Here is a 17,163-nt window from a genome sequence, read left to right on the forward strand (position 1 = left end):
TGATCACATACACAACCGTGTGTGAGCTTGGAGGCACGTGTGCTCTGCCAGCCAGAGTGAGGCTTGATTCACGGAGAGAAGTGCACCATAGCGACTTCACTGCATCGGACGACAGCGCGCTCAGAGCCATCACCCAGGCCGTCCCTGAGGACCCACGTCACCACGGGGCCCGGGAGGCTCTGCGCGGTGACGGGGCTGCCCGAGGCCAGCCATCGGGTGCCCCGCGTCACCACGGCCACCACCCCGCACTCGTGCTTTCCAGCAGCGTGCTCCTGTTGGAGCAGAGCGGGAGGTGGGCCGGTGCAGACTGCAGTGTGGCGTCGTGTTCTGACCGCCCGTTTCTCCGCACCGATGATCCTGAGTGGTGCTGGCCCTCAGGCTCAGAGGTCCATGGCACGGATGCTTGTGCGAGGAGTGGCCGGCTCCGCTCGCTCTCCCTCAGTGTGTGGGTGGGTGGTGGGAGCGAGGGGGACGGCATGCTGAGATGGGGTGCATATCTGCTCACGACCATTCCTTTGAGGGCGGGCAGTCTCACTTTCCAAGCTATGTGGCCGTGGTTTTACTGTAATTTTATTTTCCCCTTTGTGTTCGGTGTTGTTTTGAGAGGGAACACTGGGAGATGGGTGGCTTGGCAGCTGCTGTTGTCCTTTGTTACTTGCATTTCCTCCCTCCTGACTGATGTTCTGTGGAAGGCCCGCCAACCACCTGTTCCTGCCTTGGAGCCGTTAGCATCCAGCGCCAGGCCTAGCATGTGCCGCTCTTTCCAGGACCAGTTTCTAAAGAAACTAGAGTCAGGCATGATTATAGTCATGGTGTCCCTCTGAGCGGCGAACAGAGGTGCAAGGGAGGAGAGTTATTTCCTGGATGTCAGGTGGGCGTGCCCGCCAGGGGGCACGGGAGGCTCAGGCTGGGGATGGCGTGCCCAGGACGGCACAGCAGGTGTGTCCTGTCCTGCTGGGTGGGGTCCACTGGGCACTGTGTGCCTTCCCCTCTGGGCGTCCTGCACGGCCTCCCTGGCTGGGAGCGCTCAGGAGTTAGGAGTCCTCCAGAAATAACTCCGATATGCAAGCAGTGCGAGCACTCCCTGCCTTGGCCCCCTATCCCCCAGCCGCCCACCCCCGGGCTCGGGGCGGCTTTTAGGTCCCCCTTTGATGACCTCCATCACCAAGCAAGGTCTGCGGACAGGCAGAGACAAGAAGAGCATGAGACAGGCTTGAGGTAATTATGGATCTTTCTGTCAGATTTGGACAAGGACTCTCAGGTAGCCGCTCAGGCTCTGTGATGGATCCCTGAATAAAGAACAAAATGTGAGGAGGGGCCTTGCTCACAGAGCTCTTGCGTGTGTGGACACACCAGGCCTGTGGAGCAGAAAGTCAGTCCTGGCACTTACTGACCTGACCCGAGAATGTCTAACCTGCTCTGCTCCTCAGTAATTAGGCTCGACTGAGGGACTGTTCAGAGTTTTGTCAATGGGGCGCCTGGGTGGCTCAGTCCGTTAAGCGTCTGCCTTCAGCTCAGGTCATGATCCCAGGGTCCTGGGATCGAGCCCCGCATTGGGCTCCCTGCTCAGTGGGGAGCCTGCTTCTCCCTCTGCCTGCTGCTTCCCCTGCTGTGCTCTCTTTGCTCGTGCTCTCTGTCTCTCTCAAATGAATAAATAAAAAATCTTAAAAAAATAAAGTTTTGTCAAATTCTGTTAAGAGTGTTATTCTCAGGATTCATATTTACACCTCACAAACATAACCTTGGGTTTTTTGGGGGAGGGGGCAATGTAGGGTTCTCTGGCGGACCCATGATCGGGCCTGAGGCTACAGACATGTTCTTTAGTTTTGAAGAAGGCTGTTAACCTTCTGTAGACCCTCAGGGTCCAATTCAGTACTTTCGTTTTTGAGTTTACTGTTTGAACATTTCAAACTTTGTAAGATTTGATATTTGATGACTTTTATTCCGTTCTTCAAAGCTCAGGGAGAAAATCTACTTACTTTTGAAAAATAGAGTAAAATCCATTCTTGTCTTGCAGCTACTATATTGTCCATTGGACCTTTTTATAAATCGAAGATACAGTGTCAGATCTTTTTTTTTTTTTTAAGATTTTATTTATTTATTTGAGACAGAGAGAATGAGAGAGACAGAGAGCACATGAGAGGGGAGAGGGTAAGAGGGAGAAGCAGACTCCCCGCCGAGCAGGGAGCCCAATGCGGAACTCGATCCCGGGACTCCAGGATCATGACCTGAGCCGAAGGCAGTCGCTTAACCAACTGAGCCACCCAGGCACCCCAGTGTCAGATCTTAATGATCTATTTTTTTTTTCTGTATCTTAAAATACTTTGCTGGTTTTTCATCCTAGGAATTGTGTTATCATTACTCATTGATTATCCTTAACTCTGGTAAAACTAAGACTCAAATAGGAAGAGGGTGGAAGAATAAGAGATGGAGTCATCCAGAAGAATCATGTCGTAGTGAAATAAACCATCCCTTTTATGTGATCCTTCACGTTTCTTATTGTGTTTCCCAGACAATTGCATTGTCTTTCAACAACGTGTGAAAGAAATCTGGAGGCATTTTTGTAGTCTTTTTTTTTTTTTTTAAGATTATATTTATTTATTTGAGAGAGAGAGCGCGCACAAGCAGGGGGCAGCAGGCAGAGGGAGAAGCAGACTCCCCGTGGAGCAGGGAGCCCGATGCGGGGCTCAGTCCCAGGACCCTGGGATCATGACCTGAGTGGAAGGCAGACAGATGCTTAACCGACTGCAGGTGTCCCTGCAGTCTTTTGTTTTTTAAGCTTTTATTTATTTTTATTTTTATTTTTTAAAAATATTTTATTTATTTATTTGACAGAGAGAGACACAGTGAGAGAGGGAACACAAGCAAGGGGGGTGGGAGAGGGAGAAGCAGGCTTCCCGCGGAGCAGGGAGCCCGATGCGGGGCTCGATCCCAGGACCCTGGGATCATGACCTGAGCCGAAGGTAGACGCTTAACGACTGAGCCACCCAGGCGCCCCCATTTGGCATTTTTTATATTCCACCCATAATGATGAAGAGGAGAATGGCAGAGGAAGACCCTTGCCCACTGTTGGGTGCATTGGAAGTTGGGTGCAGAGAGGTAGAGAGCAGCCGTCTAGACGTCCTGTCGATGTTCAGTGGACAGCATCTCAGGTGCAAATATCAGTGAGTGAACTGTGGAATTCTCAGGACATGAAGGAAAGCTGCTTTCTCGTCCAGTTCATCATTCAACAGGAAGGACCTCATCACATAATATTTTGTGGCAATTATGAGGACTGTCTTCTCTTGCCAAAAAGATCTGTATTCTTTGATTTTCCATGACTGACGTTTGTGGGTCAGACTTGGATAGAGGTGACAAATGCTGAAAGCAGGTGTGTGCTCAAGAGGTGACTGGAAGATGTGAAGAGGAAGTTGTATAAATGGAGACAAGCACTGGCTCATCATTCTAACTGGTGTCCATAAATCAAAAAGTGAAAATTCTTTGTGTTTCCATAGCAGAGAAGATCACTATCTTCTCTTCAACAAAATTGTAGCCCACAACAGACTCAAAAGTATTGAATTTTGGGAGCGCCTGGGTGGCTCAGTCGGTTGGGTGACTGACTCTTGGTTTTGGCTCAAGTCGTGATCTTGGCATCACGGGATCAAGCCCAGTGTCGGGCTCCGAGCTTGGTGCAGAGTCTGCTTGGGACTTTCTCCCTCTCCTTCTATTCCTCCCCCTGCTCTCTCTCTCTCCAATAAATAAATACATTTTTTAAAAAAAGTATTGAATTTTGAAAACAATAAGGCGAACTACAAGTAATAATCATCCGAAACCTTTTGGAGATGAATTTGAAATCTGGGAATTTGATTGAATTTGAACAAAGCAAGTGCAAGAACCAGAAGTCATGACAAGTGAGGATGCATCAGAGAAGACTTTGAAACCTGGAACCATGATTGCATTTTGACAGTGTTGGTAGAGCGAGAACCACAGTCCTAACAAGCGACACACTACAGGAGTCCGTAAGTTGTCACCAGCGTTTACAATACGGGTGTGATCCGGCCTCAGTCATGACACTGTGAGCAATGATTTGTTTGCAAGGGCTGTTGTCTATTTCGAGCCTTTTGTATCTTCAAAACTAGGAAAATATGGGGGAAAAGTCAACTATGTTTAAAATCATGTTAAAATTTCTAACAAAGTTGTCTTTTACCTTCCCTCTTTTCTTAATTCTGTAAATTATTTGTAAAATGGCTTAAAAATACATAAACATAAAGTGTGTATGGGATTCAGATGACAAATGATGGTCATTTTCCCTGATATGCTGTGGGTTCTTGCAGTATCTAGTCTGTAGTCTGCAGGTGGTCCCCTGGGGTGTCTGAGAGCCTTCTGGAAATGTGGGTGTGGAGTCACTGCAGGTCAGTGTCAGATGGACTGGGGGGGCACGCCTGCGCTGCCTCTCTCGTGGCCTGGCTCCGGAAGGCTGTGATGACCCCTGGTTCTTGTGTCTCAGTGAATGGCAGAGAGGGCTTCTGTCACCTTTCTGTACTCGGGGCAGCGCTGGGGACCCCAGCGGCTTTGGAGCGCCTGGGTGGGTGTTGTTGGCCGTGGGGGGGCAGAGCCGGGCTTTGCAGATGCGCCCCTTGCTCTGTGGGGTTGGGGCCTGTGTGTGCTCTGCAGGTGGCCAGCTGATAATTCAAATTTAAAAATTGGTGTTGTGGTAAGTTAACTTGCAAAACCTGGACCTGGATGGTCGGCCTTTATCCTTCTTCTTCCCACTCCCTGCAAGAAAAACGAGGCCTTGGGATTGTTCCGGCAGGAATGCCTACTCTTGGTGTGTCGGGCACTGTGCCCAATGTTCTATGTGTATTCGGTCTGAAAAGGATGCCATATTCCAGCCGGGAGAACCAGGCTCATTCACTGGAGAGACCTGGTCAAGGTCATGGGGCCTTGCAGCAGGTTGGACTCCAGGCCTGGGAGAGTGAGTAGTGCCAGGGTTCTTTTGTGCTTTCCTTTTTCACTGGGGAAGGCAGGCTGCTCTGTATGCTGTCCGCGTTAACTACCAGCAATAGAGCCGTCTCTGTTTTGTTTTAACTTTGTTCTGAGGTGTTTTTCTCCTCATTCTTTATAAAGACGTCTTATGGACTTCTGAGGGCCCTATGCATCCCCGTCACAATTGGTTTCCTCGGGGAGTTTCAGGGACTCTCTCGTGGGTAATTAGAAGTGGTCACTCGCTCACACTCTTGCAGCTGCTTAGCTGTGCTGCTAATGTGCGTCTGCGTTTTTGCTTCAATAATAAGAATTGAATAGTGTTCAAGAAGGATTCAAACCGCATTAATATTTAAGAGCCTTTTTGGATCCAGAAAGCGCCCAGGGAAACCCTTCTGGGTATAATGTATATAGCCCATGTCAATTAGGAAGAAGGATGGGGCGCGCTCAGCTCCCCGTCCGCAGAGGCTTCCTGCGAGCTGGTCTCCGGGAGGCGCTGCTCCTCCCGCGCTCGGCCGCCAGACTCCCAAAGGCGTCCGCCCTGACAAGTCATGCTTCCTCTTCCTTTGTGGTTCTAAATAGATCTGTGTCCCGAGCAGAAAGGAAAATCAATTTAATTACTTATGAAACTTTTCCTTAAGGGCGATTGAATTATGAGGAAGAAATGAAGTATCTGTCATTGCTAAGTTTATTTCAGGGCTGAACACAGGAGAAATTCATTTTGCTACGAAGACTAGGTGTCCATTGGTTGGTGAAAATAGACACAGGGTGCACACAGAGGCATGCTCATCCAGAACCGTGGGCTGGAGAGGCTTTGTGCCTCTGGGAGCATGGGGTAGGCAAGCACGAGTTCTAACGCCTGCAGGAAGATGGGGTTGAACACAAGCCAGAGGACTTCTGGAAGCAGGTGTCAGAGCAGAGGAATTATGAAGGAGGACAGAGCTAATTGCAGTTAATGTAATTACGAGGAGAGAGATGTACTCTGGGGGGAGCTGCCTGCCTCACTTCTGGCGAGGGCTGGCCTCCCGGCCTCCCCGCCTCCCCCATCCTTGTGTGAGTGATGAGCCCCGTGGCCTGCTCATCGGAGCTGGTGATGGTGGGCATCCTGCCATCGGCCCCATAGCCGTGAGCTGTGGGCAGAAGCTGCTTTGTGATTTTTCTCTACATGACAGAACTTTGCAGTGTATCTCCTTGAGCAGAAATCGGCTCAGAGAACAAAGTTGTCTTATAGCTGAGGCCTGAAGTGGTCGTGTGTCACGGATGGCAGAGTGAAACAGTGGAGTGGGCCACTGCATGGCAGGACCGGGGTAGGACTGTGATTGAAAAGGGGACAGGAAATCAGCTCTCCCTGTCCCTTGCTGGGATAGTCTGTCTGATCAAGCGATTGATTGATCAGTCTGCCCCCCTCCTTACCTACCTGAGCACCTGCCTCTCTTTTAAGGTAGATAATTCAATGGCTTTTAGTGAATTCACAGAGTTGTGTGACCATGACCACCAGTTCCAACACATTTCCACCTCTTAGAAAAAACCCTTGTGCCCATCTGTGCTCACTCCCCAGCCCTCCTCCCCACACCCCCTGGCAATTCCTAGTCTACTTTCTGTCTCTGTGGATTTGCCTCTTCTGGACCTTTCATACAATATCTGGATTCATGTGGTATGTGGCCTTTTGTGACGGACTTCTTCCACTCAGCATAATGTCCTTGTGATTCTTCCACGTTGTAGCGTGCGTGTCCGGATGCCATTGCTTTCAAGGCTGAGGATCTCATTCTATGGTTGGACCACATTTTGTCTGTCCATTCATCGGCTGATGGACATTTGGATTGTGTTCACGTTTTGGCTGTTGTGAGTGATGCCGCCGTGAGTGTGGGTGGACACGTGTGTTTGTTTCTCTTGGGCGTATACCTCAGAGCGCAGGTGCTGGGTCACGTGGAGGCCCAGTGTTTACCTGTTGGAGGAGCTGCGGGACTGGTTTCCACAGGGGCTGTAGCATCTCATGCTCCCCCCCAGCAGCGTGGGAGGGCTCTGGTCTCCCTCATCCTCACCCACACGTGGTAGCCGCTGTCTTTCTGTTACCGCCGTGCTCGTGGGCACGCAGCCATAGCCTGTGGCTTTGGTTTGTATTTCCCTGATGACTGGTGCTGCCAGGCACCTTTTCATGTGCTATTTGATGCTGATTGGATTCACTTAAAAATCTTTTAAAATTTGAATTCCTCCGCTAGTATTAAAGTCTACATGCTCCATGTTTTATTTGTGTTTAATAAACCTTTTCATTCAGTGCTTTTTAACCTTACAACTTGAAGGAATTGGTCCCAGGTTTTGTAAAGTTAAGGTACTTCCTTTTTCATCATTATTTTTTTTTTATAAAAGGAAAACATATCCTCGGATGGATGCAAAAATTTGATTTATTTTCTAGATCCTTCAAACTGAAAGTAGGGGTTGATTTTAGGACAGAGGTTTATGTCTGTGTGGAGGCGATTATCTCTGTCCCCTCGTGCCTAAGAGAGGCCACAGGATGGCCTGGGGGTGGGGGGGAAAAGCCACTTGTCCAGTTTCACATTTCTGGCAGCCAAGCCTCCTCAGAGTCTGTGGGCTGGCCATGACTTCAGCTTTTAAAGTGCTGGTCTCCTGGCGGTTTCAGTCCATTCCATAGACTTCCGTAAAAGCCCTTGTGGCAGTCGGTGTTGGAACACCAAGACGTGTGGGCCGCGGGCTCTGCTCGTAGGTGGTTACATTCCAGGACGGAGGCGTGGTGTTTATGGTGTTCAGTTCAGCAGTTCTTGGGAGGAGCTGGAGAAACAGGTGGTGCAGATGATGATCACGGCGGTGGCCGTGGTGGCCGTGGTGGCTGTGGCAGTGGCCGTGGTGGCCGTGGTGGTGGCTCACCTTTACTTGGTGCTTACTTTGTATGCCGGGAACTGTTTTCTTTTTAACGATTTCTTTAGAGAGAGCGAGTGGGAGGAGAGAGAGAGAGAGAATCTCCAGCAGACTCCATGCTCAGCACAGAGCCTGATACTGGGCTTGATCCCAGGACCCTGAGACCTTGACCTGAGCCGAAATCGAGTTGGACGCTTAACTGACTGAGCCACCCAGGCGCCCCTTGCCAGGAACTCGTAAAGAGCATTCCTTGTTACTGTATCACTGCTCCTTGAAGTCGATGCTGTTATCCCCGTTTTTCACATCAGCAAAGGGAGGCACACGCAGATTCAGCTGATCAAGGTCTCCAGCCGCTGCTGGGCAGAGTTAGCGTCTGCACCTGTCTCCGTGTACTGAAGGCATATCTCTCTGAGGTCAGGACTCCAGGCTGGGTCTGTAGCTGCTTCCGCAGACGCGTCGACTCTGCAGCGGTGACCGGCCCCAGGGCAGCGGCCAATTCTCCATCTCGAGATGGTGCCGAAGCAGCAGGAGGAGAGAAGATCACCACCCTGCCAGGGGGATCACCCTGTGCTGATCCCCACAGCCCGTCCCTGTGCCTTCTCAGAGGAAACCGGCCTCCCCCAGCAGCGCTGAGCTGCCTCGAGACCTGGCTCTCGTTCTCGGGCTGCCTCTCACGCTGCCAGTGGTGCCGGATCGGGTGGGAGAACTGGTGTGGAGGTGGCTCTGCTCTGGAATTCACCCCGGAGCTGCTTTTGCCTCTGGAGGGGGACCGCGGGTCGGAGCTGGAGGGGCTCTAGTGTGCGGGGCCCTGGCTCAGGCTCTCGAGCTGCTTCCACGGCTGCCTCGAGTCAGTGCCGGGGCACGTTCTGGTGCGTCAGATGGTTCGAGATCTTAGCTGCTCCACGGCTCATGCAAGGTCTCGTGCTCGAGGTGCTCTAGCTCTGTATCGCCCACTTGCTGACCGTGGGTGAGATGCTGACCCACCGGTTAGGCTGGGAGCTCCGAGGGCAGGGAGGGTGTCTGGGGGTCCCCTCTGCGTTCCAGCGAACAGACACAGGTGTGGGTGATGCATGCGTGGAAGAAAGCATGAACACAAGACTCTGTGGCCCAGACCTCTCATCTGTAACAACATCCACCGCATCACGGTGCTGCTGGGGGAATCCCACCGATTCACTAAACTTTGAAGTGCTACCACCTCCCAGGCACTGTTCTGGGGGTTGGGGACCCAGCGGTGAGGAAGCACGGTCCCTGCTCGCGTGGGGCTGGCTGGAGCAGAGGTGCAACGGGGACTTCAGGTCCCCGGCAATTGTCTCTGCTCAGCTGGGGGCAGCTGCCGGGAGCAGCAGGTCAGGCCCTTGTCCCCGTCTGGCAGCTCAGGACCGAGCCGCGTGGGGCGCGTGGTGAAGGGGATGCAGGATCCTTGGTCTGAATCCCCCCCGTAGCCATTACCCCCATGGAGCCGGTCCCGTCACCGTCCCGAGTTTTGTCATCCATGAAGTGGGCAGGGGAGGAAAGCCGTTCGTGGGTTCGAGAGCCATATACAAGTGTGGAACCGGGTCTGGATCATCTCTGGAGGGGGATTCAGCTCCAGCACCTGCCCCAGAGCTCGAGCCAGGTCCTCCACCGATGCGTGCCGCAGCTCCCGAGACTGGGGCAGCTGCAGCTTCGGCTCTCACGCCAGCTCTGGGATCAGAGCCCGGTTTGGAGCTTGAGCAGCTCCAGCACCAGCTAAGGAACTTGCCAGCCAAGGGCCAGCACCTTCACCGTCACACCCTCGGCATCGTGCACGAGGTCAGGAGAGGGGCTGGGGGCGGGAGGGTCCCTGCTGGGCAGGTCACCCCGGGTACGTTGGTCACTCCACTCAGAGCTCCCCCTCCCCACCCCTCCCACAGGTCACAGCCCCAGGGGTCCCCACCCCTGCTTCCCAAACAAGGCTCAAGGTGGACAAGCAGACCTGGGATGTTGGAAGTTGAGGCTTGTACCTTCCACACTGTATACGTGTTGACCCAGAAACTCCACTTTATGGATTCTGTTGCAAAGAGAGTTTGATGGACACGGTGTTCCCTTCGACACGGAGGGAATGAGCTGCCCACGCTAGGTGATGGGTGCACCAGTGGCCTGGGATGGGTGCTGCTCACTGTTCTCCCAGACAGGGGTGCCCGTCACCCTTCTCTGCCAGGGACCTCCGTTTCCTCACATTCTCACCAGGGCTGCTGGTCCCCAGACCAGACACCTGCCAGTCTGAGGGTGACCAGGGCTGCCTCCGTAGGGTTTCCTTTGCCACAGTCCTTCCCCGGGAGCTCCTGCATCTCTGAGTCCCCCCATGCCTGTCCCCCTCCACTTGGACTTGCATGCATTTCGTCTCTGTCCCTGTGGAACCCAGTGACTTGGAGCATGGTTTGGACCAGAGGCATGGGAAACCTTTCTGTGGCCTTGGGTTGTGAGCAATGCTTTGGCCCTTTGGGTGTGTCTTCCAGCTTTCTGCATTTCCCTGGTTTTTCTGTGGGTCACAGGAGGAACCAGCCCTTTCCTGTCTGGGGTCAGGCTGAGGTGTCCCAGCAGGAACAGGGGTCTCCGCCCCGAGATTGTGTCCATATTTACCAAAGGGGGCTCTCTGGTTCCATCTCATCTGTAATCCATCGGGGATTTCAACATCCAATAAGGGAAATTCTATGTCAAGTCAACCCAGAAAAGAAGGAGTCCCCTTTGAAAATAGGGGGGCAGACACAAAGGCCCATACTGTGGGATTCCACGTACAGGAAACATCCTGAACAGGTAAAGGAACAGAGAGAGGAAGCAGCTTAGGGGTTTCCAGGGAGGCCTTGTGGTTCGGGGATTCCTTTTGGGAAGCAGATATTCCACAGCCATGTTCTGTGGTGTGGTGGCCCAGCGTTGGGAATGTACTTGATGCTCAGGACTTGTTCAACTGAAAACAATGAATTTTATTTAAAATAAATAATAAACAGCATATAGGACATGGAAAGAGAATAGAACAGTTAATACGAACTGGAGAGAAAGAACATAGGGGGAGGGGATGAAACAATCTGGCGGGGCATCGGTGTCGGGTGATGGAGCTAAGGGTAATGGTACAAGGAGCTCTCCCCGTGAGGATGTGGGCTCTGGATGTGGTTCTGGGAGCCCTGCAGGAACAGGAGGAGGGGCAGGGCCAGATGCAAGAGCAGGGCCAGACGCAAGAGCAGGGCCAGGGGCAGGATCCACGGTAAGAGCTGGGTCAGGGGCAAGTAGAGGAGCACAGGCAGGGCCAGGGGAAGGGGCAGCGGCCCTGGAAAGCAGGGGAAGGGGCATCGGCTCTGGCAGGGGCAGGGGCAGGAACAGGGACACCGGCACGGGAAGCGGCATTGGCTCTGGCAGGGGCAGAAACAGGGACACAGGCAGGGGAAGGGGCATCAGCTCTGGCAGGGGCAGGGGCAGGAACAGGGACACTGGCAAGGGAAGGGGCATCGGCTCTGGCAGGGGCAGGGGCAGGAACTGGGACGCAGGCAGGTGAAGGGGCATTGGCTCTGGCAGGGGCATGAACAGGGACACTGGCAGGGGAAGGGGCATTGGCTCTGGCAGGGGCAGGGGCAGGAACAAGGACGCAGGCAGGGGAAGGGGCATCGGCTCTGGCAGGGGCAGGAACAGGGATGCAGGCAGGGGAAGGTGCATTGGCTCTGGCAGGGGCAGGGGCCGGAACAGGGACGCAGGCAGGGGAACGGGCATCAGCTCTGGCAGGGGCAGGGGCAGGAACAGGGACGCAGGCAGGGGAAGGGGCATCGGCTCTGGCAGGGGCCGGAACAGGGACACAGGCAGAGGAATGGACAGGTGCAGGGGCAGGGGGTGGGTCAGGGGCAGGAAGGGGCGCACACGCAGGGGCAGGGAAACGGGTAGGGAAAGGGGAAGGAGCTGGGTCAGAGGGAAGGATAGGAGCACAGGGAGGGGCTGGGGAAGGGACAGTTGCAGGGGCAGAAGCCGAGTCAAGGGCAAGAAGAGGAATACAGGCAGGGGCAGGAGAAGGGGCAGGATCCACGGCAGGAGCTGGGTCCGGGGCAAGAACAGGAACACAGGTAGGGGAAGGGGCAGGTGCAGGGGCAGGAGGTGGGTCAGGAACAGGAACAGGACCACAGGCAGGGGCAGGGGCAGAACCCGGGTCAGGGGCAAGAATAGGAGCACACACAGGGGCAAGGGAAGGGGCAGGATCCAGGGCAGGAGCTGGGTCACGGTCAGGATCCGGATCAGGGGCAAGAAGAGGTGCACAGCTAAGGGAAGGGGCTGGTGCAGGGTCAGGAGCGGGGTCAGGGACAAGAACAGGTGCACAGGCAGGTGCTGGGGAATGGGCAGGTGCAGGGGCAGGAGGTGGGTCAGGAGAAGGGACATTGGCTCTAGCAGGGGCAGGGGCAGGGGAAGGGGCAGGAGTTGGGGCAGGGGCGGGAACAGGAGCAGAAGCCGGGGGAGGGGAGGGGGCAGGTGCAAGGGGAGGGACAGGGTCTGCCGCACTGGCATGTATAGGACCCGGGGCGGTATCTGGGTCAGGGGCAAGAACCGGGGCACTGGCCGGGGTAGGGATGGGTCAGGATCCAGGGCAGGAGCTGGGTCGGGGGCAGGAGCAGGGCCAGAGTTCGGGGCAGGCACAGGGGCGGCGGCTCTGGCAGGCACAGGGGCAGGCACAGGGGCAGGCTCTCCGGAGGCAGGTTGTCCAGCATGCCCTTCCTGGCCCCCGTCAGGCTCTCTGTGGGCGGGTGCTGGGTCACCTGCCGGCTTCTGGTCTCCTGCTGAAGTCGCAGCCACCACCCCTCCGTCCAGATCTGCCGATGGAGTTGGAACCGGCTCTAGCTCCTCAGGTGCTGGAGCAGCTGTGAGAGGAGAAAAGCTCAGCCCGAGCCTGCTCTCCGTGGAGACAGAACCCAGCCCAGGGCCTCCCAGAGAAGCCGCAGGCAGGAAGGAGCCCTCCCCGGGGCGTCTCCCCGACCGCAGTCCACCCGCTGGGCGCTCTGAGCCCAGTCGTTGCTCCAGGCCCCACACCAGGCTCTGGGGGCTCCTCCCTGTGGGGCCAGCCCCCACCCTTCCGCACACACCCACGGGCACCCAGCCCCGGGCTTCTCAGCCTCAGGCTCGGCCTCCGTGGGCTCTGGCTCCTGGAGCACAATGCAGTGAATGACCACCAGGGACAGTGGTCTGGGTGGTGTCGGAGGCCTCTCCCCGCAATCCCCAGCACCTGCTCCAGGGGAGTCCTGTGGGGTCACGCTCCGGATCCCGGACATGGAGTGGGTGTCCGCCAGCCTCGTGCCGATCTCATCGGAGGTCTGCAAAGACAGGGACGGGTAGCCGGCCCGGAGGCATCCCAGTCCTGCCCGGCCGACCTCGCTGTCCCCTGCCCAGTCGCCCTGCTGCACCCAGATCAGACACACACCTGTGGGTGCACAGCCCTGCACGCAGGACAATGACCCATCCCTGCAGGGCGATCAAGAGAAACCCTGGGCAGAAGCTCACAGGCCCCCACACCCCGTCCCACCCAGCCAGCCTTGACCTTGAACATGACCTGCCCACGGGTTATCTGACCCCTCATCAGCCTGTTCTTGAATGGCGTTGGCCCACCCCACATGACCCCTATTCACACACACACACACACACACACACACGGAGGGGAGGGGACCTGGGGCTGCACAGGTGGATTAGACCCTGTGGGGCTGGGTGGCCGGCTCTGGGCCTCCTGGTGTCACCTTTCGGGCCTTCCGGCCAAACGGCCAGAGGCGGTGGGGAGCCCTGATCGGACATCCCCAGCGGGGGCCAGCGTTTGCAGGGGGGGCATTCTCCAGCCTGCAGCATCCAGACTTAGGGAGGCAACAAGCCCACATGTTCATGGTTGGATGATCTCCAACGAAATGAGCTGGGCAGGGGGCTGTCTCTGGAATGTGGGTGCCTTTGTTACCTGGGTTCCAAATTCTGTTGGACTCTGTTGTCAGGGAAGTGAGGTCACCACTGCCTGGGATCCCCTTACCCAACTTCCTCCTCACACAAGACCCCCGCCCCCGAGGGCCCCCTCCCGCGGCTGCTCAATGCTCCCCCTCCCCCCATGCCCCATCCATACAGTGACTCCCTCACAGCCCCCCCACAGCCTTCCCAAGGCCTCGGTGCAGCCGGTGTCCCCGCTGTGAGGACACAGAGCTGGCTTCAGACTGGGATCCTGTGCGTGCCCAGGGCTGTGACCCTGGACAGACCCTGTGCCTCTCAGGGCCTCCCCAGGCTCCCCATCTGCACAGTGGGGTGTTCTGGCTTCTACTCCTAGGGACGCCATCAGGGGTAGAACCTCTACATACATTCCAGACCTGCTATCACAAGAGGCTGGGGCACACTTGGCAATGCAAGGAGGAGCCAGGGGCTGGGCGGGACATGGAGCACAGCTCAGAGGGGCCTGGGTCTGCTCTGGGGTCTGGTCAAAGCCACCCCCTTCTTGCCTGTTCCCAGCCCCTGTGAGAAGGTTGCAATTAACGGATTCCGACCTTGTCCCCTGGTGACGCACACTTCCAGGCGCTCCCATTAGGTTTAGGCTCAGGCCCCGGGGCCTCGTCTGCGCCCATGTGCTGGGCAGTCACCACAGTGGTTCCCGGGCATTCCCGCGTCCTGTTCACACGTCCCTGTGGAATCCCCTCCCCTCCGGGGTGGATGGCCTGTGTGACCGCACTCTCAGGAAGAGAATGGGGCCAAATGCTGGGATGTCATTTCCAAACTGATGGAGGAAAGTCTGTGACTTCTTCTGGTTCCCTCTGTTGTGTGTTCATTCTCTGTCTCCTTCTCTGTTTCTGTCTCTGTCTCTGTGTCTCTCACAGGAGCAGGATCTGTGGACTCCAGGGGTGATGTGAGAAACCTCAGAAGCCTCCCTTGTCCGTGGTTCCCTCTTCTGTCCCGGTGCTCCGTTCCTTCCTAAGGCCTTGTCACCTGGACCAGAGCAGTGAATCTGGAACCTCGTCCAAATGGAGACCCGGAGGCTGCAACAAGGAGGGTCTTGGCCTTGGTCCCCAGACTAGTGGTCAGTGCTCTGCCACGTTCTGCGTTCCCAGGTCCTCAGCCCCCCAAGCCCCCAGTCTGTCCCCTGCGTCGAAGGACCTCGAGGGAGTACAAAGCATTTTCCAAGGACTGGGAGCACAGTGCGTCGGAGATGGAGATCGAAGGCCAACAGGCTCTCCCACAAGCCTGTGGGACCCTAGGGACACTGCATCTCTACAGCCCAAGTGACAGAAGAGTAAGCTGAGGCCTTTTTGCTGTAGCCCCTCTGGACTTGGGGGTGGGTGTCTCTTCCTGCTTCCAAGTGCCCAGGCTGGTGATGGACACCGGAACCCAGACCCTGTCCTCTCCCAGTGCCCTGGCAACCCCGTTGGGCCCCTTGGGGACCCCTGACCCTCAGCCTGGCCTGTCTCCCCTCCCCATGCTATGGATCTGGGTCCTTGCCAGGAGTCCTGATGCCCTGCCCCATGGTCCAGCTTTCTGCAACCTGTTTCTTCTTTCCCCCCTGTCACCCACCTCGCTCCCAGGGTGTCCTCCCCTTCTGACCCCCAGCTGGGCAGTCAGAATGGTGTGTGTGTGTGTGTGGGTGTGTGTGTGGGGGGGTGTGCAGGTGCACGTGCCTCTACGTGCCTGGGGATGCCAAGGTCATGTCCCCACATGGGACGGAGTGGGTAGCTCTTCCCGAGGATCTGAGGGTCTCTCACCCCCAACCCTCATGGGAGGGTTGGGACTGGCCTAGGACTGGAGAGCAGCTCCTTGGACTCTGCACCCCTCAGTTGTCCTGGGCCAGTCCCTGCCTCTCTTGACCCAGGTTCCCAACTGTCCCTGAGGGTCGGACATGGAAAGGCTTGAACGTGGCTGCTCCTCCAGGGGTAGGTGGGGGACAGGTGCACCAGGCACGCAGGCCTCCCCACCGAGAGGGCCAGCCAGGTGTGTCATGGCCAGGTGTGCACAGACGACCTGCCCACAGCTCCTGTACCATGACCCAGCCCTGCGGCAGGTGTGCACGAGACCCATGGCTCCGCACCTGACCGGTCCCCCGCGTTCCCTCACCACCTCGGAGACAAGGGCTCTTCTTCGTCCTAGGGCCCGTCATCCTTTAGACAATGAGAGCAGAGGGATCCGTATGTAGAGGAGGCCGGCAGGGCGTCCCAAGGAACATCGTGTGCCCATCTCTGCTTTGTCGTCTAGGCTTAGCGGCGGACCCACACCTAGAAAGAGGCCCACAGGGCAGGAACATTTGTCCGCCCTGTTCCCTGAAGTATGGAAAATGTCTAGAAGGGGCTTCCTGTCCATTTGTGGAGTCGATGAAGCCCAGCCAGCACCTTTCAGATGTCTGAGTGGCTCTGGGGCCCCTCTGCCAGCCCCCAGGGATCCCTGCTCTGGCTCCACCCAGGATGGGAGCCCCAGAGGGAATCTGAAACCTCCTCACAGCCAGGAATGCGGCTTTGCCCGGGACCCAGGACACCGAGGCTTGGGGCAGAGAGTTCCTTCACGGTGGAGAGGACCAGCCTCAGCCCAAGGCCACCCTCCCCGTGGGCTGGCCATAGGGTCGGGGAGCGGTCCCAACAGGCCCGACGGCAACCCCGTGTGTGGGGCCTGGCCTCGTGGCACGCAGGGTCCCCAGGAGACACCTGAGGTTCGGAGAGGGGACGTGCCAGGCCCGAGACACACAGCCCGCAGGTGAGGGGGAGACTCCGGGTGGGACGGGGGGCCCTGCTCACCTTGGTGAGCAGCAGGTGTGGGAAGGGCTGGGGAGTCGTTCCTCTGGGAGGTGCTCCGCGAGAGGGGCCACAGGAGAGGGCCTGGCCCGGCTCCACCAGCTTCCTCAGGCTGTCAGCACGGACCGCCCACAGCCTCTGGCTCGCCCCCAGCGGCAGGGCCCACTCAGGTTCACGGTGGGGCTGATCTGTGGATAAAGGAGGGACAATTCACAACACAGAAACTGCAAAACTATTCCTGTCCGTGTCCCGATGTACAACAGAATATCCAAATTGGTTCGGATCATCTTCCACGTATGTGAAGGGTGATTTTGTACCTGGCCAAGGCTGGGGCTGGACCGGGTGTGTGTGTCTGTGTGTGAAGGACCAGGTGTGTGTGTGTGTGTGTGTTCGAAGGACTGGGTGTGTGTGTGTGTTTGGCGTGTGTGTCTGTGTGTGTGTGTTTGTGACGAGAGAAGCCCAGACCCCTTGGGTTGAGATCATGGCCACGTAAGGGGCACAGCCGTCGTGGCACCTCGGGTCGTCAGTGTCCCGGATGGCGTCGGGGCAGGAGACCCTCCCGGCCATTCCCGAGCCCGGTCCTGGAGCGCCCTCGTCCCCACACTCC

General features: G+C 56.5%; 1 protein-coding gene across 1 annotated transcript in view; it reads left to right on the top strand.

Annotated features, from left to right (window-relative positions):
* The window catches only part of LOC135362165 (TBC1 domain family member 22A-like), a gene marked incomplete at its 3' end in the record, with an annotated part of 289,826 nt that extends 275,113 nt beyond the window's left edge, over window positions 1-14,713 (top strand). The window contains 1 exon segment of the mRNA XM_064575593.1: window positions 14,661-14,713. Coding sequence (XP_064431663.1) covers window positions 14,661-14,713 — 53 coding nt within the window.
* Window positions 14,714-17,163: the final 2,450 nt, after the last annotated feature.

This window comes from Mirounga angustirostris, unplaced genomic scaffold (genome assembly GCF_029215605.1).
Source record: "Mirounga angustirostris isolate CCGP_5_RB_7025 unplaced genomic scaffold, mMirAng1.0.hap1 SCAF_12, whole genome shotgun sequence".
Classification (NCBI taxonomy): Eukaryota; Metazoa; Chordata; class Mammalia; order Carnivora; family Phocidae; genus Mirounga; species Mirounga angustirostris.